This window comes from Chlorocebus sabaeus, chromosome 20 (genome assembly GCF_047675955.1).
Source record: "Chlorocebus sabaeus isolate Y175 chromosome 20, mChlSab1.0.hap1, whole genome shotgun sequence".
Classification (NCBI taxonomy): domain Eukaryota; kingdom Metazoa; phylum Chordata; class Mammalia; order Primates; family Cercopithecidae; genus Chlorocebus; species Chlorocebus sabaeus.
In genome coordinates, this window is record NC_132923.1 from 108,200,095 (window position 1) to 108,222,499 (window position 22,405).

Here is a 22,405-nt window from a genome sequence, read left to right on the forward strand (position 1 = left end):
TCCGGGACCTTCTTCCTTTCCAGGCTATGTCCTCTTGAGAAACTGCTTTCCAGCACATGTTGTCCCACCTTCTGAAACTCAAGGAGATGGTTAAAAGAGAAAAGCCTTGCTCCAGACCCACCTGCAGCATGAAGAACCATGGGTTGGACCGGGCACACTGGCTCAAGCCCGTAATCCCAGCACTTTGGGAGGCCGAGATGGGCAGATCACTTGAGGTCAGGAGTTCAAGGCCAGCCTGGCCAACATGGCGAAACCCTGTCTCTACTAAAAATACGAAATTAGCCGGGCATGTGCCTGTAATCCCAGCTACTCAGCAGGTTGAGGCAGGAGAATCGCTTGAACCCGGGTGGCGGAGGTTGCAGTGAGCCAAGATCTCACCATTGCACTTCAGCCCGGGTAACAGAGTGAGACTCTGTCTTAAAAAAAAAAAAGAAAGAAAAGAAAGAAAAAAAGAAGCATGGGTTGATGCAGGCATGACCTAAAACATTAGATAACATGAAAAAAGCTGCATTTGTTGGGCACCTACTATGCACCAGGAACGTTGTTCATTCACTCAGTAGATAACTACTATGTGCCCATTTACATCTCCTGGGAACACTTTCATGACCAAAACAGACAAGGTCCTTCACTCATAGCCTCTTTCTGAATCTTCTCAACTTCTCACCAGGTAAGTGCTGTCATCCATGATTGAGAAATAGCTCAGAGTGAAATGGCATGCCCAAGGTCACATGGTAACGACGTGGCAGTCAGTCAGAAAATTATCAAACAAGCAGGATTTCCAAGGCAAGGAGGAAATGGATGGGAAGAGGGACCTACCAAGGTTACAGCAGTTTTTTGAACAACTGGCACATGCCTCTGCTGCCAACATGATGAGGCGCAGAACCCAGCACAGGGAGTGCTCAGCCCGTGACTGTGAGCTGGAGGTGAGAGTCTCCTGAGGGTCCTCGGTGTACTCAGAGAGTTTCCTCTCAGGGCGCAGGAGGAGGAAAGCAGAGTAAGTGGACCTGAAGGACCAGAGATGGGATCCTAGCTGGGCGAATCACTGAGAAGCCATGTGGTCTTGGGCTCCCTTCTCTGAGCCTCAGTTTCCCCATCTGTAAAATGGAGGTAATGATACTAACGCCTACCTCATCATCATGCTGTGAAGATTAAATGAGTTACGCCATAGAAGTGCTGTACATTACCCATTGATAATGTCTCAGTCTCAGTGGCCTCTCACTGAAATGGAGTGTGACAGAGTACCACACTCTGAAACGGCTCGTCCCCACGCTCGTCTCGTGCTGGGGCTAGAACCCGGGCAACCTCACAGCGCCATGCTCTACTGCATCACTACATCCACCTCGAGGGCCCCCTCCAGCTCCTTTCTAAGCCCCATTTTGAATTCCCAAGCTGCCTGCAGCCTGAACCACACAGCCAGCTGTCACCCAGCTCTCAACATCTGCAAGCTCAGCGTGGGGCGGCCAGGTCCTGATTTGCTCCTGTCACTCCTCCCAGCTTCCAGCACTCCTTCTAGTGTGGGGCCCAGCAGTGAAATAAAGGAATAAATACATGATGAAAGAGAGGCATGTGTACGTGTTTTGTGTGTGAGTGCAGGGGCCAGGATCTGGGTGCCAGGGAGAGGGGTGGTCACTTCCTAGGGGCTTTGGGCCTCTGGGGACCGGCTCCAGTCTGGATCTGCAGCAGGTGCTAGAGGGAGCTGGCAGCCAGTAGTCATGCCCTAGGTGAGGAATCTGCCGCTGACACAAAGAGAGGGCTGGCCTTTGGACAGAGACCCAGCAGGCGCCCAGCCTGGACTGTTGTTCTTCCAAGTCCTCTCAGGATGCTAGTGGGCCCTCTCCAACCTGAGGAGCATTTATTTTATTTTATTTATTATTATTTTTTTAGATGGAATCTTGCTCTGTTGCCCAGGCTGGAGTGCAAGTGGCGCGATCTCGGCTCACTGCAAGCTCCACCTCCTGGGTACAAGCGATTCTCCTGCCTCAGCCTCCTGAGTAGCTGGGGTTACAGGCGCGGGCCACCATGCCTGGCTAATTTTTGTGTTTTTAGTAGGGACGGGGCTTCACCATATTGGTCAGGCTGGTCTTGAACTCCTGACCTCGTGATCCGCCCACCTTGGCCTCCCAAAGTGCTAGGATTACAGGTGTGAGCCACTGCACCCGGCCCTCGAGGAGCATTTCTAATTCCAAGCCCAGCAAGCCTCCTTCGAGCAGCTGCCTCTGGCACCCGCGTAATTATCAGAGAATAATCCTGTATCGAGGCCCCACTATGCGCCAGGCACTTTGGCGGCACTTTGCTCACCATCTCTCTAGCTTTCAGAGAGGGCTTATGCAGGTGAAGTGACTTGCCTAAGAGCACATTGCTAGCACGTGGCCAAGAATTCGGCAAAGTTAGGACTCTTATTAAGTGAAACTGATGGTCATATTAGAGATGGACCAATTCCCACATCTCAACTCTAGAACGAAACAGAAGCTCAGAGAGGGCAAATCCCTTGTCTAGGTCACACAGCCAGTTAGCTTGAGAGCTGGGATTTGATCCAAGCTTGGGGACTGCCTGGGCCATGTAAAACACTGAACTGGAGGGTTCCCATCACCCTCCTGTCCTCCCTACTCCCATCCTCTCTTATGACACTTGACATTATCCATCACTCCCTCCCCCTGGGAACGCCCTCCTCCTCCAGTTTCCATGGTAGCACATTCTCCCCATCCTCCTCCTGCTTCTCTGGCAGCTTCTCACTCTCCATGGTGGCTCCTGAGCCAGGAAGCAGGAGGATCCTGAAGCCGGATCTCCAGTCTCTCCTCTCTCTCCATCGCTAGCCCTGATAGCTCACCTACTCTTCCCTGTAGGTCTCTAGCTCTGACCCTGAACTCTGGCTCCACTTTTAAGCAGTAACTGCCACTTACCATGTACTTAGAGTTTACTTATGTTCTGGGCCTTATCCTATACATACATTAAATCCTCACAACCATCCATGAAGGAAGTCCACTCTACAGATGAGGAAACTGAGGCTCAGAGAGGGAAAACCAAGATCTGATTCCAGCCTTAACCACTACTTCTTCTGCATCAAGACGAGGTATGAGAGCTGGGCACAGTGGCTCACACCTGTAAACCCAGTACTTTGGGAGGCAGGAGAATTGCTTGAGGATAGAAGTTCAAGACTAGTCTGGACAACACAGAAACACTCTGGTCTCTATTTAAAAAAAAAAAAAAAAAAAAAAAAAGGCTGGGCTCGGTGGCTTACGCCTGTAATCCTAGGACTTTGGGAAGCTGAGGCGGGCAGATCCCCTGAGGTCAGGAGTTCAAGGCCAGCTTGGCCAACATGGTGAAACCCAGTCTCTACTAAAAATACAAATATTAGCTGGGCTGTGGTGGTGCGTGCCTGTAAACCCAGCTACTCAGGAGGCTGAGGCAGGAGGATCACTTGAGCCCAGGAGTTTGAGACTGCAGTAAGCTACGATTGCACCACTGCACTTGCACTCCAGACTGGGCAACAGAGCAAGACACTGTCTCAAAAAAAAAAAAAAAAAAAAAAAAGATGAAGAAGGGATCTGAAACAGTAGGACATCTTGAAATCAGGGGCAAAAACTTTCCTCCCTCCTCCTGGAGGGAGAGAAATGGAAATTTTGGGGGAAACAGACGTACTCTGCAGTTTTGAGAACCTGTGACGATCTAGAATTACACTGTCAATTCAGAGCTTTAAAATGCACCATGCACAGTACATTCTGAAACGTGAAGATTTGGAGAGCTTCAGGAGGAACAAAAGTTCATGGGAAATTGCCCGTTTCCTTTAGATTTTTCCATTTGGTTTTAGGTCTTCAAAAACCTCATTCTGGGGTTCCAGCTTCTAAGGCCTTTCTACTTCACTGATGCCTGGAATTAACTGGAAACATGGACCCTGGAATTCCAGGGACCCAAGTTCTGCCAGTATGAACAGGCCCTGTGACTTAGGAGCAAGTAGCCTGACCTCTCAGCCTCAGCTCTCTTTGTCCTCAATGGGGATAACACTACTTCCTCACCAGGCTGTCCTAAGGATCAGGATGCACACAAGTGCCTGATGCACACAAGGCACTTGGCAGAGAGCCTGGCAGACAGAAGAGCTCAGTTAAGCCCCATGCTCTAGCTGCACCCAACTTATTGGGTTTACCAAGCATTTAAACATCCCCATGTGTCCACACACGCGATTTCCTCTTCTTGGTGGCCAACTCCTATTCATCCTTCAGGGCCCCCGACCCTCTTCCTCCTCTTACAGAATTGCTACGAACATGTGTTTCAGTGAAAAGCTTAGAAAAGGCACTTCCCCATCACACCCTCCCTAGGACTCCCTGTCACTGCACTTATCACACTGAGGTGCAATCATCTGTTGATGCTTTATGTCCCAGCACTGGCTCAGGCTTTCTGAGGACAGGGCTGAGGCTGACTCATTTCCAAGTCCTGACGCCCAGAGTGCATGCCTGGCAAGAAGTAGATTTCAATACAAGTTGGCACTACCTTAAACACACGTGGTCTGGACCCGGGCCCTGCTGACCCCAGGACAGATTTATGTATCAGAAGGGGCAAAATCCAGCCAGATCTGTTACAGACACAGGAGATGGCAATGAGTGGGCTTCAGCTAGCCTTGAAACAGGCCTATCCTGGGAGCAGACACAATATCTGCAGGGAGAGTAAACAACCTGACTTCAATGTCACCTCTTTCAGGAGTCTTCCCCAGTTCCTAGATTGTCCCCTTTTTCTGCCATACCCCCAAAGCATTCACAGGAGCCCCTGATGAGGAGAAGTGTCTCCTGCCATGCTGATGACCTCCCACCCTCAGACACAGGGGTCTCTGTGGTCACAGGGTACTGAGAGTGATCTAGGTGGCTTGGGATCCCAGGTCACAGTGGCTTGGCAGGCTGGATGTGAGTGCTGGGCATGGCCCCACATCTTTCCAGGACCCGGGGAAGCCATTTCCCAAAGGAGGCACATCCCCGGGTCTAGGGTTGCTGGGAGCCTCACCCTGAGAAGGGGGCTGTGCTTTGCCCTCCAAGGGCATCCCTTCCCCCTAATGTGCCCAAAGCCCCTCTTGGTGCCTAAGTCCCCAGCCCCCTGCATGCTATTCAGTCCCTGCTGGAGTGACAGCCTCCCAGCTTTTGTTCCAAAGACATGGTTGTCAAAAGGAAAAGAAGTATATTGTTTCTTTTTCTTTTTTCTTTTGTTTGAGACAAAGACGTCAATTTCTTTCCATCTGTCCCAAAAAAGGAAGAAAATTAAATTTGTTTTTACAAGGATGTCAGCACACTGCTTCAATAGGGAGTCAGGGGTGCATTACTGAGGCAGTGTTGGTGAGGGAGGGGAGAGCAGTGGGGGGAGAGGAGACGAGGCACGGGGGAGGTACAGGGAACAAGGACAGACACTGATATTCTGGGAAGCAAAGATCCAGGAGTGCCTGAATAAAATGCCAAACCAATGAAGAGAGAAACTTCTACACCCAACTCCAGGTGGATGCCACTCTCAGCAGCATGAAGGGGGCAGCTAGGCTGGAGCAGGTGGGGAACCTGGGGAGCCTGCAGGGGGGAAAGGCAGAGGGGGATGCACACTGATGTTGGCATTGCAGTTACAAAAGCTTCTCCCCCTAGTTCCTTCAAGGTCAGGTCCCCATATGGGCAGTTCCAGTTCACTGGAGTCATTGACACCAGACACTTGGGTGCAGCCAGATGTTGGGAGAACGGAAGATGATTTCATCCAGGTTCTTATCAGGGGCCCAGGACCCAGCATCAAGTGCGAACTGATGCTTCTCATACTCCACCCCCCACCCCCAAGAGTCCCAGGCACCACTTACCATCCACAGGATCTAAGTAATGGTCTTCTGTCCTCCAGTATCTGGGCCAGAGAAAGTAGGGCCCTGAGGACCCACAAAAAGCATCCACCTTCCACTGGAAGACCTAACCTTGAAGCAGGAGCCCACCTCTCTTCCTCCACCGACCCACCACCACCCCTTGCCACAGAGGTCCACTCCGGGCCTGAGTTTTCGAGATGGTTTTGGAAGCCTTCTCCTTCCCAAGCCTCTGGGCTCCCATTAGTACTCAGGTCTGGGGACCCTACCCCAACAAAGGTCCTATCTTATTACCCTATCCTGGAGCAGCTGCCCCCTGCCCTGCTGTCCTGTCCCAAGCCCCACTGTGGCCACTTCGATTCTGAGGCATTCCTGCCCGTTCCAAGGAAATACATGACTGTCAAAGAGAGAAAAGGTATATTGTTTCTCTCTTTTCCTATCTCTTCCTCCCTCATTCTCCCTCCTCTCTTTTTTTAGAGACAGGGTCTTGCTCTGTCCCCCAGGCTGGAGTGCAGTGGCACCACCATAGCTCACTGTAGCTTCAAACTCCTGGGATCAAGCAATCCTCTCACCTTCCAAGGAGCTGGGTCTGCAGGTGCAGAGCTGCCTGGCTAATTTTGTATTTTTTGTAGAGACAGGGTCTCTCATGTTGCCCAGACTAGTCTCAAACTCCTGGACTCATGCCCATCCACCCACCTCAGCCTCCCAAAGTGCTGGGATTACAGGCTTGAGCCACCATGCCTGGCCCCTCAGTCTTTTATATTCTATTTATAGAGGTGTCAAGTTGGACCTGGACCTCAGCGAGGCTTGCCCCTTGCTAGAACTCGGGACTGGGACTGTATCCGAAGTTGAGGCCACAGGCCCTTTGCACAGGCCCCCTTTCTAGTGACCAAATCTTGAGCCGTGGCCACACCCGGTTGTCCTGTCTCTGGGTCTCCCCTCATAGGAGGCTCCTCCCTACTACACAGAGACCCAGTCTTGCAGCTCAGTTTTCAAGCAACTGTCCCCACCACTGCCCCTCCTGGGTCCTGGGCCCGGACGCCCAACTCCAACAGTCCGGCTCCAAGTTAGAAATTGAGGCTGTCTCAAGGATGAAGCCCCGCCTCCCTGGAGATCCCCCGTTTAGGGACTCAGTTCCAGAGCCACAGGTCCAGCTCCTCCCCTGGAGTCACTGGCTTTCCCGCCCCACCTAGAGCCGTGGACGGGGCACCCAGCCCAGAGGCCCCGCGCTATTGATCTGCCCTCTGCCTCGCCCCAAACCAGAGGCCCACCCCATGTTCATCTCGCGGCCTGGCCTCGTCTCCAAAACAGAGGCCCCATCTGGCGATCCCAAGCCTCCGTCCGACCTTCTACTGCCCCATTCCACATCATGGCTCGCGCCTCCCACTGGGACTCATGTGGCCGCCGGGTCACTAGGGAGGAGCGTGCTGGGGGCCGGACCGCCCGGTCAGGCGGCGGCGCCACCGCCGGGACCGTCGGACGGGGTGCAGGCGGTGACCCGCTCGCGGGCCGTGGCTTCGCGGGCGCGGCTGAAGCTGCTGGGGTCCGGGCGGCCACAGGGCTTGCGGCAGAGCTGGCGGAAGCAGCGCTTGAAGTTCTCGTCGAGGAAGGCGTAGAGCACGGGGTTGAGACTGCTATTGGCGTAGCCCAGAGCGATGCACAGGTGCAGCGCGGCCACCACCAGCGGGTCGCGCCGGTCGATGTCCACCAGCGTCCAGACGATGACGAATATGTGGATGGGCGCCCAACACACCACGAAGGCGCCCACCACCACCAGCACCATCCGCGTGATGCGCCGTAGGCTGCGGTCCTTCTCCTTGGAGCCCGACAGCAGGCGCACACTGCGCAGGCGCAGCAGCATGAGGCCGTAGCACACGGTGATGATGAGGATGGGCACCACGAAGGCGAAGAGGAACACGCAGATCTTGGTCACTGTGTCCCAGTACCAGCTGGGGCTGGGGAACTGGAGCATGCACACCACCGCCCCATCTGGGCCGTGGAAACAAGGAAAAGACAGACGGGGTGAGGGGCCTGTGTGCCTAAGGGGCCCCCACCTGCTCACCCACCCTTCCAAGACTTGGGCAAGTCCCACCACCTCCTCCCAGCCTTTGTTCAAGGGGATTCTTCTGTCTGGAATGTCCTCCTCAGATTCTGTACTTGGTGAACTCTTAGTCATCCTAAAAGACCCAGTAGGATTGGCCCTCATCTGGGAGGTCCCCTATATTCTCTCCTGGCCCCTTTATCAGCCTTTGTGCCCATGGGTGGCAGTAATGAAATCATTTAGCTCAGCCCACTGAATGCCAGTCATTGCAGTAACTCAAAACACCCTGACCCATTTCCAAACTAGCTCCACTGGGAACAGGACTTCTGAGACAGACAACATGAGTTAGGAGCAGGACTCAGGCCCTACTACCTAGTGTAAGGAAATTACTAAACCTCTTGGAGCTTCACTGGAGTGGGGCTAATGACAGTACCCACATCTCCAGGACTGTCGTGAGGATTAAATAGGCTAAGACACCTAACGCATTTAGCACAGTGGGGTTCAAGCTCTTGGTGTACCCACAGGGAAGAGGGGCACATATGTGTGGGAGTCCAGGACTCAAGGATAGGGTTAGCCTCCCCAGAGGGAAGCAGGTCTCAGCTTAATCGCAAGAACCTCCTGGCCAGGTGTGGGGCTCACGCCTGTAATTCCAGCACTTTGGGAGGCTGAGGCAGGTGGACTGCTTAAGTCCAGGAGCTCGAGACCAGCCTGGGCAACATGGCGAAACCCCATCTCTACAAAAAAAAAAAAAAAAAATTAGCTGGGTATGGTGGTGCACATCTGTAGTCCCAGCCACTTGGGGGGCTGAGGTGGGAGGATCACTTGAGCACTGGAGGTTGAGGCTCCAGTAAGCTGGGACAGTGTCACTGCACTCCAGCCTGGGTGACAGAGTGAGACCCTGTCTCAAAACAACAAAAACAAAACGAAACTTCCTTCCTTCCTTCTTGGAGGAAAGCAGATTTCAGCTTAACTCAAGGACTTCCTTCTTGAGATAGGAAGGGTGCCCAGGATGAAATGAGCTCCCCATTCCTGGAGTGTGGGCTTGGGCTGGATGAACACCTTAGAGGGTGTTGTGGGATTCTGATACAGCCTTAAGGCTGGCCCAGGGGACTCCCAGGATGTCTTGGAATGCTAGGATTTAAGAAGCCACACAATGGACTTGAGGCTAAGAGGTGAGAAGGGGCTGGGGATCCACAGACAGAGTGGGTCCGCAGGACATCAGGCTGGCAGGACCCCTAGAAAGAGCTAAGACCTTCATTGTATAGGAACCAGAACAGCACTTGTTTAAGATCACACAGCAAGTGGCCCACAGGTCCAATAAGTGCTGATGGCACACACTGGGAAAGTGTGTGTATGAGGGATTGTGGAGTGAGGAGGCCCATCTGGTCCAGCCCCAGCAGGGATGCAATTAATGGCCCGTAAACTGAAGGCTGACAGTGAGGAATGGGGCTCTGCTGCTGAGTCAAGACCAATGACTCATAGGCCGTAAAAGGGCACCAGGGGCTCTGCCCTTGTGAGGGTCAAGGGTAACCAAGAAGCTTGTTCTCTCCCAACCACAGCAATGACCCTCTGCAAACTTCCACCCAAGGGACTAGAAGGAGCAACAGACCTGGGGGCAGGAACCCTAGGTTGCAGGCCAAATTCCACAAAATGCCTGGCTGTGTGACCCTAAGTAAACCACCTGACCTCTCTGATTCTGTTTTCCTACAGTCAAATGGAGGTAGGAGTCCCTGCCTTGCCTATCTCACAGGCTTAATCATTTAATAGCGGCTATTCATTGGGCCTTGGCGATGAGCCAGGACTTGTCCTAAGTATTCTACACATATCATCTCTTTTTTCTCAACATCTCATGCTATAGTATGACTCAGAGAGGTTAGTTCCTGTGTCTGTGGTGCCCTTCTAAACAATAAACTTCCTTGCATTAAGGTGGGGCCATGTGACCAGCTGTCACTAGGAAGAGATGGGCCATAATTTTTTTTTTTTTTTTTTTTTTTTAGACAAGTCTCGCTCTGTCGCCCAAGGGGAGTGCAGTGGCACGATCTCAGCTTACTGCAACTTCCGCCTCCCGGGTTCAAGTGATTCTCCTGCCTCAGCCTCCCAAAGAGCTGGGACTACAGGCACCTGCCACCAGGCCTGGCTAATTTTTTTTTTTTTTTTTTTTTTAAGACAGAGTCTCGCTCTGTCACCCAGGCTGGAGTGCAGTGGCACAATCTCGGCTCACTGCAAACTCCGCATCCCAGGTTCACACCATTCTCCTGCCTCAGCCTCCCAAGTAGCTGGGACTACAGGCGACTGCCACCATGCCTGGCTAATTTTTTGTATTTTTAGTAGAGATGGGGTTTCACCATGTTAGCCAGGATGGTCTCGATCTCCTGACCTCGTGATCCGCCTGCCTTGGCTGCCCAAAGTGCTGGGATTACAGGTGTGAGCCACCGCGCCCAGCCAATTTTTATATTTTTAGTAGAGATAGGGTTTCATTGTGTTGGCCAGGCTGGTCTGGAACTCCTGACCTCAAGTGATTCACCCGCCTTGGCCTCCCAAAATGCTGGGATTACAGGCATGAGCCACTGCACCCAGTCAACATTTAAAGTGGTTGTGCTTTCTCCCCGCTCCCTTTCCATATTCATCTGCCGGCCATATGCCAGCAGTAGAAGATTCTGAAGCCATCAACAGGAGGCTGGGTCCTTGAATGACTGTGCTCCTCCTACTCACACTGGATTGTGATGGGAGCAAGAGAGAAACCTCTACTGTGTCAAGCCCCTGAGCTTTGGAGAATGTTATTGCAGCTCCCCTAATGCAAGGAGGTACTATAATAACTACCATTTTAGCTCCTATTAGTCATTCCCTGCAGGCCATTCTCTAGGCCTTGCTTTGGTCATCCAGGCTAATGGTTTTCAAATTAGGATAAAAGGGAGTTTAAAATGGGAACACAGAACTTGCGGCCTCCACTGCTCACTAGTCAGTGACACCCTTACCTCATTGGACATCCATCCATCTCTCTATAGATCAGTCATCCACACATCCCTGGCCAGCCACCTACGTGTACATAACCAGTCATCCATAATCCCCTTCATAAATTCATACATTCCCTTTGGCCAGCAACCCATGAGACCACTGATCAGTCATTCATCTTCACAATAGTCAAGCATCCGTGTGTCCCACTGGCCAGCTATTCCCATTCCCATCGGTTGACCTTCTACACTCCCACTGGCCAGTCACCACACCATCATTGATCTTGATCAGAATCCAACCTCTGCTGGTGAGCCACCTACACTCACCCTGGTAAGTGCCCTGCAAGCCCACAAAGGGCCATGTACTGCCTCCTGTGGTCAGTGGCCTGTGCCACGGTGCATTTACTCACTCACCCCGGGGACGGGTCACAGCCATGACCATGATGGGCACGCCAATGCCTGAGGCCAGGACCCAGATACAGATGTTGATCAGCTTGGCCTTGGCAGGCGTGCGGAAGTCCAGGGCCTTGACAGGGTGGCAGACAGCGATGTAGCGGTCGACACTCATCATGGTGAGCGTGAAGATGCTGGTGAACATGTTGTAGTAGTCGATGGAGAGCACAGCCTTGCACAGCAGCTCGCCAAAGGGCCACGTCTCCATCAGGTACTTGGCACTCTGGAAAGGCAGCGTGCTGGTGGCCAGCGCATCAGCCAAGGCCAGGTTGAAGATGTAGATATTGGTGGCCGTCTTCATCTTAGTGTACCTTAGAAGGAAATGCATGTGTAATTAATCCCATTTCACAGATTTCAGTTTCACATAAAACTCAGGGAGGGGAAGTACCTTTCCCAAGGTCATGCAAAAGGTCAGGGGAGGCTGGGCGCGGTGGCCCACACCTGTAATCCTAGCACTTTTGGAGGTCAAGGCAGGTGAATCACCTGAGGTCAAGAGTTCAAGACCAGCCTGGCTAACATGATGAAATCCCGTCTCTACTAGAAATACAAAAATTAGTTGGGGGTGGTGGTGTACTCCTGTAGTTCCAGCTACTCGGGAGGCTGAGGCAGGAGAATTGCTTGAACCTGGGAGGCAGAAGTTGCAGTGAGCCGAGATTGCGCCATCGCACTTCAGCCTGGGCAACAACAGCGAAACTCTGTCTCAAAAAAAAAAAAGGGTCGGGGCAAAGGTGGGACTAGAACCCTGCACTATCTGATCTGGCATCGCTCCTTTCCACTACAACAGAAGCAAAAGGATTTCTCTGGTTGTGAATAACTTTGGTAGAAGGTGTTTTAAGAAAAATCCTAGGCCAGGCGCAGTTGCTCACGCCTATAATCCCAGCACTTTGGGAGGCCAAGGCAGGTGGATTGCTTGAGCCTAGGAGTTCAAAACCACCCTGGGCAACACAGTGAAACCCCATCTCTACCAAAAAAAAAAAAAAAAAAATTTAGCCAGGCATGATGGTGCGTGCCTATAGTCCCATCACTCGGGAGACTGAGGTGGGAGGGTCGCTTGAGCCCAGGAGGCAGAGGGTGCAGCGAACTGAGATCACGCCGCTGTACTCTAGAGTGGATGACAGAGCATGACACGGTCTCAAAAATAAATAAGTAAATAAAAGAAAAAGAAAAATCCTTATCTTCTAAGAGGTACTAAGCAATATGTTTAAAAATAAAACTGGGCTCCAGCAGAAAGCAGATCTGGGTTCTAATCCTGCCTTTACTATTTATTATATTAGCAGAGTGATGCTGAGAAACTTGAGCTCTCTAACGCTCTGCATTCATAACTGTAAAAAGAGGGGTGATGTTTGTAGCAACCTCTTAGGATGGCTGTGAAAATTTAATAAGCTAACATAGCACTTAGCCCCAAGCCTGATACATGGAGAGCACTCTGGACACAATCACTGTTCTTTTTCTTCACAGGTGAAGAATGGAGCTGGGGGCTAGACCAGAGTGACTTGATTCTCTAGCTCCTGGCACTGACCCGGCCTTTGGGGAGTATGATTGGTCAACTCTGAGGGAGGGACACTGCCTAGTAGATTGGCTGGCGCCTGAGGTCCCCTGGGTGTCCTCTGTGGTAGACCGGAGCCCCCAGTCCTTCCTGTGGCTCCATCCAGGCCTCCTCATCCCCATGTAACTGGACTCACCTCTTTGCAGAAGCCACAGTGCATCCCTCTTCCCATCCACAGTGGTGTAGGGAAGCGGAGCAGGTGACAGGGTCACACGTCCAACCCAGGGCATAAGCCCAGGGGTCCAGGGCAGATGTCTGCAGCCAAACTCTGCACCCAGCACTCCTGTTATCCCTCCAGGCTCTCTGCCTTGCACAGCTATGTACACTGCAGTTGACCCCGTTTGGCCAACGTTTACAGCCATGGCCCCTTCTGCACCAGGGCCTGGGCGAGGCACCAGGTAGCCCAGAGGAGACTGCATACACTGAGCCAGACCTTCCCAAATGCAGTGTCACCACCACAGCAACACACGGGCACCCCGAGGCAGGGCGACATGACACCACTCTCATACCTCTGGAGTGACCTGAGACACCCGGAGGAGGGTTACATGAGTGACTCCTCGAATTCCAGAGCAGGAAGAGAGACACATTAAGGGGAAGTGATTTTATTAAAGCGTGGCCCGAGGGCTCACTTCAGAATTACCGGAAGAGCCTGGAAGAAATGCAGGGTCCTGAACTGCACCTCAGAGCTGATCAATCTTCATTTCTGGAACTGGGGCCTGGGAATCTTCATCTTTAAGAAGCACCTCCTCACCCCAAGTGATTCTTATGAACTCTGAAGTTTGAGAATTACTACGTAGCCTAAAGCCTCCATTTGGGAGAGATGGGGAGACTGAAGCCCAGAGAGGCAGCATGACTCATCTAAGGTCACATAGCGACAGTGGCAGAGCCGAGGCGAGAACTGAGACTTCCTGACTCCCGCGCTCCTTCTTTCCTCCACCCCAGGGGTGGTCCCATGCTGTGTGCCTCCATTCCTTTAGAATCTCTCGGATCCCATGCCCAGACCCGGACACCTAGATGAGGTACTCAGTGTTTTCGAATGGTGGAATAAACTCGCATCAGCTAAGGCTGTTCCTGTATGAAGTGACTGGTATTTTTGGTTGAAAAGAAATTGACTCACTCATTGTCCTCCAGGGCAGCATCTGTCCTACCCGCCCCCCCCCACCCCAAATAGCTGCTATTTGCTCTGGGGCTGGAGAAGGAAAAAGTTTTGCTCGGAGACAGCAGAATTGCAAGTCCCAGGAAGTGTCTTCAGTGGGGTGTGGGATCACAGCTGTGTGGGAGGCGGTCTCAACCCCACAGCTGACTCGTCTAATTTCTCTGCTCTTACGCAGAACAATTAGAGGCTGTTCTTTGCCTGCTATTTTGATTTGCGAAGGATCCTTCCATTCCCAGAGGGGGCTGGGATGCTGGGAAGTGGGTGATGAAGCTGCTGTAGTTGGTCCAAGCGGGCTGAGCGGCCCAGCACTGACTGCCTGCCAGGCAGGGCCCCAGGCTCCTCTCCTCACAGCCCCCCTCTCTCCCCTCTACCCACAGCCACACCCCATCCTTCTGGCCATCTTAGACTCCCTTCTCCAGCCCCAAGACAAATCATGCCGCTCCCCTGCTCTCAATTCCCCGGCGACTTCCCAAAATTCTCTCTGTTCTGCAAGCTGCCCCGACCACCTTTGGGATCTCAGTTCCCAGCATGTTCTCCTCCACCGATGTGCCCCTGCCACACACTGGCCTCTTTACTGTTCCCTGGACACGTCAAGCCCACTCCCACCTCCCCACTTCAGGGCCTCTGGACTTGCTCTTGCCTCTTGCCTGGAACCCTAGACCCCCCATATTTTGCATGGCTTGCTCCATCACTTAATTCAGGACTCTATTCAAATGTCACCTCCTCAGAGAGGCCCTCCCTGACCACTCTATCTAAAGTACCATCCTCCCCACCAACTCTAGCTCCTTCAGCGGCTTCATTTTTCATTATAGCACAAACCACTTCCTGACTTACATTCATCTTCTTTTCTGCCCACTTGGGTCTCTCACCCATGCAAGTTCCCTGAAGTCAGAAGACTTCATCCATTTTGTTCCCTGCTGTATCCCTGGGCCTACCAGCAGTGCCCAGCAAAAAAAGCAGGCTCTCAGTCAGGCGCGGTGGCTCACGCCTGTAATCCCGGCACTTTGGGAGGCTGAGGTGGGCGGAGCACAAGGTCAGGAGTTCGAGACCAGCCTGACTAACACGGTGAAACCCCATCTCTACTAAAAATACAAAAATTAGCCAGGCGTAGTGGCACGCGCCTGTAATCCCAGCTACTCAGGAGGCTGAGGCAGAAGAATTGCTTGAACCCAGGAGGCGGAGGTTGCAGTGAGCCTAGATCATGCCACTGCACCCTAGCCTGGGTGACAGGGTGAGACTCTGTTTCAAAAAAAAAAAAAAAAGCAGGCTCTCAAGAGACATCTGTGATGTGGATGTCTTAGTCCAACCTCACCAGCTCGCACGGGGACACTGCAGCAGCCTCCCTCCCCCACAATTCATCACCCATGTAAGTTGGCGGCTCACTCTAAAAGGCAGATTTGGCCAGGTATGGTGGCTCACGCCTGTAATCCTAACACTTTGGGAGGCTGAGGTCGAGGACTGCTTGAGCCCAGGAGTTTGAGACCAGCCTGGGCAACACAGCAAGGCACTGTCTCGTAAAAAAAAAAAATTAGCTGAGCATGGTGGAGTGTGCCTGTAGACCCAGCTACTCAGGAGGCTGAGGAAGGAGGATCACTTGATCCTGGAAGTTTGAGGTTGCAGTGAGCTCTGAAAATACCACTGCACTCCAGTCTGGGGAACACAGCAACACCCCAAGTCTAAAAACAAACAGCTCCCTGGACTGGATTTCCATCTGGGTAGCCTCCTTTCCCACAGTGCCCTCCTGTGTCTGGCCACATCAGTAGTCCCTCGCATGTTCTGTGTAGCACGCCCTCCCTCCTGAGGGACAGCCACTATCACGACTTGCTGAGGATCCTTCCAAATTATATATATGTATATAGCTTTTTAGAGAATTTTATTTCTGGCCGGATGTGGTGCCTCATGCCTGTAATCCCAGCACTTTGAGGGGCTGAGGCAGGCAGATCGCTTGAGCTCAGGAGTTGGAGACTAGCCTGGACAACATGGAAAAACCCTATCTTTACAAAAAATTCAAAAATTAGCCAGGCTTGATGGTGGGCACCGTAATCCTAGCTACTCAGGAGGCCAAAGCACGAGAATCACTTGAACCCGGGAGGCAGAGGCTGCAGTGAGATCGCACCACTGCACTCCAGCCTGGGTGACCGGGTGAAATCCTATCTCAAAAATAAAAGGAAAGAAAATTTTATTTCTGCCAATGTAACACAATTACATTTGTAAAAAGTCATGCAGGACAATAATGAGAACAGCTGCCCCTCTACCCATCCTTGCTCACTTACTCCTCTGTCCCGTTCCCCAGGGGCAACCACTTTGAATACTTTTAGCTATTCTTATAGCGATTATCTCCACAATTCTAAAGAATATGCTTATGTGGCTATTTCTTGATTCATCCATTTTAGACAGTATTTGTTGAAGCGTGGATTTGGTTAAGAAACGCTATGCCTAAATACCCAAATTCCAGTGGTTTAACAAATGAAAGGTTTATCTCTCACAGAGTCCATTCAGTGTTTCCAGGACAACTAAACTCCAGGAGGCAATTCCAGGCTGCTTTACTCCTGTGGCCCTGCTATCTTACCCCAAGGCCTCCTTGATCATCGGAGAGGGAGAAGAGGCAGCTGCAGGATCATCTAAGTTTTAGTCTGGTGGCGACATGTCACTTCCACCTGAAGCTGACGGGTCAAAAGTAGTCATGTGGCCATGCCCAACTGTAAGGGGGTGAGAAATAGTCTTCTATGTGACCCAAAGCAGGGAGAAGCAGATATTAGTGAACCTCACAAAGCCCTGTTACAGAAGATGAGGACTAACTCATCACATCACCCAACTGTTCCTCTCTCCATCCTCCCAACATAGTTGTTTATTTGTTTGTTTCTAAGAGACAGGGTCTTGGCTGGGCGCAGAGGCTCATGTCTGTAATCCCAGCACTTTGGGAGGCCAAGGCGGGTAGATCACCTGAGGCCAGGAGTTCAAGATCAGCCTGGCCAACATAGTGAAACCCCTTCTCTACTAAAAATACAAAAAGTTAGCTGGGCGTGGTGGCGGGTACCTGTAGTCCCAGTAACTCAGCAGGCAGAGGCAGGAGAATTGCTTGAACCCAGGAGGCAGAGGTTGTAGTGAGCCAAGAGCATCCCATAGCACTCCAGCCTGGGCAATAAGAGCAAAACTCCAACAGAAAGAAAAGAAAAGAAAAGGGAAGGGAAGGGGAGGGGAGGGGAGGGGAGGAGGGGAGGGGAGGGGAGGAGGGGAGGGGAGGGGAGGAGGGGAGGGGAGGGGAGGAGGGAGGAAGAAAAAAAAAGAGAGAGAAAGAAAGAAACAAACAAAGGGAAAGAAAGAAACAAAGAAGGAAAGAAAGAAGAAAGAAAAAGAAAGAAAGAAAGAAAGAAAAAGAAAGAAAGAAAGAAAGAAAGAAAGAAAGAAAGAAAGAAAGAAAGAAAGAAAGAAAGAAAGAAAGAAAGAAAGAAAGAGAGAGAGAAATCAAATCCTAAGAGATGGGGTCCTACTATGTTGTCCAGGCTGGAGTGCAGTGGCTATTCACAGGGGCAACCATAGTGCACTACAGCCTCCATCTCCTGGGCTCAAATGATTCTCTGGCCTCAGACTCCTGAGTAGCTGGGACTACAGGTGCGCACCACCATGTCTGGTTCCAATATAGTTTTATCACCATTTTTAGCTGACTCAGTATTCAGGGTTTACATTCTTATGACTTTGTAAATATTGTCCACTGCTAAGCCGAAGAGCATACTATAATTACATTTTGTAGCACAGACATTTAAGTTTCCCAGAGGTAATAATTGCCCCAATTTTATCCACTTGCTTAGTTCTGTGTACATATTGCTAAATCTCCTCAAACACTCCAAAAGACCTATAAGATGCCTCTTCCATCCAGTTGCAAAAATCTACCAGTTCTTTTTGTTTCCCTAGTGAGCTATGTTCTGGACCTTTCCTCCCCACTTTCTTTCTTTCTTTCTTTGAGATGGAGTTTCTCTCCTGTTGCCCAGACTGGAGTGCAATGGTGCAACCTCCGCCTCCCGGGTTCAAGCGATTTTCCCGCCTCAGCCGTTCAAGCGATTTTCCCACCTCAGCCTCCCGAGCAGCTGGGATTACAGGCATGAGCCACCATGCCCAGGCTAATTTTGTATTTTTAGTAGAGACGGGGTTTCTTCATGTTGGTCAGGCTGGTCTCGAACTCCTGACCGCAGGTGATCCGCCCGCCTTGGCCTCCCAAAGTGCTGGGATTACAGGCGTGAGCCACCGCGCCTGGCCTCCTCCCCACTTTCCATCTGCACTGTTTGCTTTGTATTCTACACCAGCTGCACACCTGTCCTCCTTGGCTAGAGCACTCCTTTCTTGGCTTGCAAGTCTTCCTCCGTCTTGACCTATGCCTTCGTTTTGGTGGAAGACATCCTCTAATCACTTCCTGAGAAAGGGCACATAGGAGGTAGAATTTTTACACCCTTGCTTGTCTGAAAATGTGTTTATTCTATCCTAATTTCTGATTTCTTTGACTGGACATGAAATGGTAGGTTGGAAGTAATTTTCCATCAGAATTTTGAAGGCATGGCTCCCTCATCGTCCAGCTTCCAGTGTTGCCACTGAAGCATCTAAAACTATTCTGATTCCTGATGTTTTGTATGTGATCTGTCCTCTCTACCTGCAAAACGTGTAGGTTCCTCTCTTTATCCCTGGTAGTCTGACCCTTTGTGACCGTGTGCTTTCAAGTGGCTCTTTTTCATTTCTGTTGGACCCTCTAAGGGTAACCACACAGTACTTGTTACCTTCCTCCCTTCCCCACCTCTCCTAGGTGAACTGGCAGCTCTGTGTGTGTGTGAGTGAAGATTCATGTCCTTCGGTATAAAACGTCCTCGTACCATTTCCTCCCCTTTGCTTTCTCTGGGATCCTTGGAAAATCCCTTAGTCAGATATTGGGCCTCCTGGATCGATCCCCTAATTTCCTTACATTGTCTTTTTGTTCTATCTTCTGGGAAATTTCCTTTTCGTTATCTCTCGATTCTTCCATTGACCTTTTATTATTGCTATTATTATGATTATTATTATTATTTTGAGACAGATCTTGCTCTGTCACCAAGGCTGGAGTGCACTGGTGTGATCACAGCTCACTGCAGCCTCAACCTCCCAGGCTCAATCGATCCTTCCACCTCAGCCTCCCGAGTAGCTGGGGTCACAGGTGCACCACCATGCCTAGCTAATTAACATTTTTTAGGCTGGGCACAGTGGCTCACACATGTAATCTCAGCACTTTGGGAGGCCGAGGCAGGTGGATTACCTGAGGTTAAGAGTTGGAGACCAACCTGACCAACATGGAGAAACTCCATCTCTACTAAAAACACAAAATTAGCCGGGCGTGGTAGAGCATGCCTGTAATCCCAGCTACTCCAGAGGCTGAGGCAGGAGAATCGCTTGAACCCGGGAGGTGGAGGTTGCGATGGGCTGAGATCGCGCCACTGCACTCCAGCCTGGGCAACAGAGCAAGATTCCTTCTCAAAAAAAAAAAAAAGAAAAGAAAAGAAAAACTGTAGAGATGCAGTCTCCCTGTGTTTCTCAGGCTGGTCTCAAACTCCTGGGTTCAAGTGTTCCTTACACCTTGGCCTCCCAAAGTGCTAGGATTACAGGCACAAGTGATCATGCCTGGCCCCTGTCTTTTTAAAAAGTTTGACTCCTGGCCGGGCACGGTGGCTCAAGCTTGTAATCCCAGCACTTTGGGAGGCCGACGAGGGCATATCACGAGGTCAGCAGATCGAGACCATCCTGACTAACATGGTGAAACCCTGTCTCCACTAAAAATACAAAAAATTAGCCAGGTGTGGTGGCAGGCACCTGTAGTCCCAGCTACTCGGGAGGCTGAGGCAGGAGAATGGTGTGAATCTGGGAGGCGGAGCTTGCAGTGATCCAAGATTGTGCCACTGCACTCCAGTCTGGGCGACAGACCAAGATTCCTTCTCAAAAAGAAAAAAAAAAAAAAAGTTTGACTCTCATGTTTTATTTTTCCAGTGCCCTTTCTTCTTCTCTTGTTATTCCTTTTTCATATAGCATTTATAGCATCTTATTTCAGGGACATAATATCTTAACTCTCTGGGGATGCTAAGAAGCCTTGTTTTGTATTTTCTTCTGCTCTCTGCATCTTTTACTTCCTTCAAACATTTGTGTTCCTTTGTCTGCTTTAGCCTTCCTCTCTTATCCTGGAGACTTCCTTCAAGTATCTGGTGATATATAATTAAACGCTGATTTTTAAGTGAAGCACTAAATAATTGGCAGCTCCGTGTGTGTATGCGTGTGTGTGCATGCGTGTGCCCATGTGTGTGCATGTGTGTGTGCATGCATGTGTGTGCACGTGTGCCTGTGTGTGTGCATGTGTGTGCGTGTGCATGTGTGTGTGCGTGTGCCCGTGTGTGCATGTGTATGTGCCCGTGTGTGCATGTGTGCATGTGTGTGCCCATGTGTGTCCATGTGTGTGGGCCCGTGAGTGCATTGTGTGTGTGCATGCATGTGTGTGCCTGTGTGTGCATGTGTGTGTGCATGCGTGTGTGTGCATGTGTGTGTGCACGTGTGTATCAGTGTGAGGGCCCTGTCAACTGGTGGGCTTCACTATAGGGGAATTAAGTGATGATCTGGCTTTTACACTGAGGGACATGAAAATATCAGTTTCCGTAGGTCTCTTCTCTGGCCTTCAGGTCTTCAGAAAATAATCCTCCCATCTCTCACCTAGGTTGCATACCTCTGGCTGCCAGAATTCTGTTGGTAGAGCTGGAGAAAGGGCCTAGGAGTCCCCCCATCTCCCCATTAAAAAAAATTAAAATAGAGATGGGGGTCTCAATATGTTGCTCAGGCTGGTCTCCAACTCCTAGACTCAAGTGATCCTCCCACCTTGGCCTCCCAAAGGCTGGGATTACAGGCATGAGCCACCATGCCTGGCCTCCCGCTCCCCATTTACCTTTGGTATCTTGTCCTGACCCTTTCTGGGTCTGCTGGCCCTGAGTCCAGACTCCCCCGATGAAGACTTCTCTAGGAAAAGAAAAAACCTTGCCTTCTTGCAGAGTGGAGGGGTAGCCATCTGGTTGTGCAGGGGACAAGGATGGGGGTGCCTAACAGTCCCAGTACTCCCTCTAGACCAATCATCCTCCTGCCCCTGTTTTCTGTCCCACACCTCACTCCTGCTGTCATTCCTCTTCCAGTTGCTTCTCGTGGTCCAAATATACTGACATATCTTAGAGAAGATAAACTGAGGCACAAGAGGCGAGGTGATTTATCCAAGGTCATATGACTAGTAAGTGGCAGAGCTGGTATTGAACACAGTCTAAGTGCCAACATCTGGTAACTACTCAGTATTTGTCACTTTCCTTCCTTCCCCATCTCTCATAGCGAAAAAGTCAAGAACGTGAACTTATTATAATAAACTGGGGTTTGCTCACTCATCTAACAGGTATTAAGTGGACACTTGAACTGTGCCAGGCACTGAATAAGGGATCTAAGAGTAATGATGACAGTCTGGCCTCTTGAAATCTATGACTTTAGGGAGAAGGCAGACATTGAACAAACTGCTGCATTAATTAATGAACAGTTACCTGCTGTTACCAAGATGCCGGGAAGGGTAAGAACGGGGTATATTGATGGACACTGCCTAGTGGGGGTGACAGGCTGGGGAGTGTGGAGGGACCCTGGCCTAGATTAGAAGGTCAACAATGGCTTCTCTGAGGAGGTGTGCTATGAACTGAATTCAGTTCCCCCAAATTCATATACTGAAACCCTAACCCCCAATGTGATGGTATTGGGGTTCCTCTTGCTGCCAATTTTTTTTTATTTTTTAGATGGAGTCTTGCTCTGTCGCCCAGGTTAGAGTGCAGTGGCGCGATCTCGGCTCACTGCAACCTCTGCCTCCCAGGTTCAAGCAATTCTCCTTTCTCAGTCTCCTGAGTAACTTGGGATTACAGGTGCCCACCACCTCACCCGGCTAATTTTTACATTTTTAGTAGGGACAGGGTTTCACCATCTTGGCCAGGCTGGTCTGGAACTCCTGACCTTGTGATCCACCTGCCTCAGCCCCCCAAAGTGCTGGGATTACAGGCGTGAGCCACCGCGCCTGGCAATTTTTTTCAAATAACTGTTTTTTTGTTTGTTTGCTTTACTCTGCAGTTTACATATGAGAGCCCCAAGCCCAACACAACACTTGATTTTCTGGTTTTATTTATTTTTATGTATTTATTTTTGAGGCTGGTTCTCGCCCTGTTGCCCATGCTAGAGTGCAGTGGTGTGATCACAGCTCACTGCAGCTTTGGCCTCCTGGGCTCAAGTGATCCTCCTGTTGCCCATGCTAGAGTGCAGTGGTGTGATCACAGCTCACTGCAGCTTTGGCCTCCTGGGCTCAAGTGATCCTCCTATCTCAGTCTCCCAAGTAGCTGGGACTACAGGTGCACACCACCACACCTGGCTAATTTTTGAATTATTT

General features: G+C 50.9%; 1 protein-coding gene across 1 annotated transcript in view; it reads right to left on the minus strand.

Moving 5' to 3' along the window:
* Positions 1-3,528: 3,528 nt before the first annotated feature.
* Positions 3,529-22,405, minus strand: part of OPRD1 (opioid receptor delta 1) — a 56,295-nt gene continuing 37,418 nt past the window's right edge. Inside the window, exons 2-3 of the mRNA XM_007979749.3 lie at positions 11,213-11,562; positions 3,529-7,795 (exon numbers count right to left, since the gene is read on the minus strand). Of these exons, the coding sequence (XP_007977940.2) occupies positions 7,254-7,795; positions 11,213-11,562 (892 nt within the window). The 3' untranslated portion in view covers positions 3,529-7,253. The remainder of the gene's footprint in view (positions 7,796-11,212; positions 11,563-22,405) is intronic.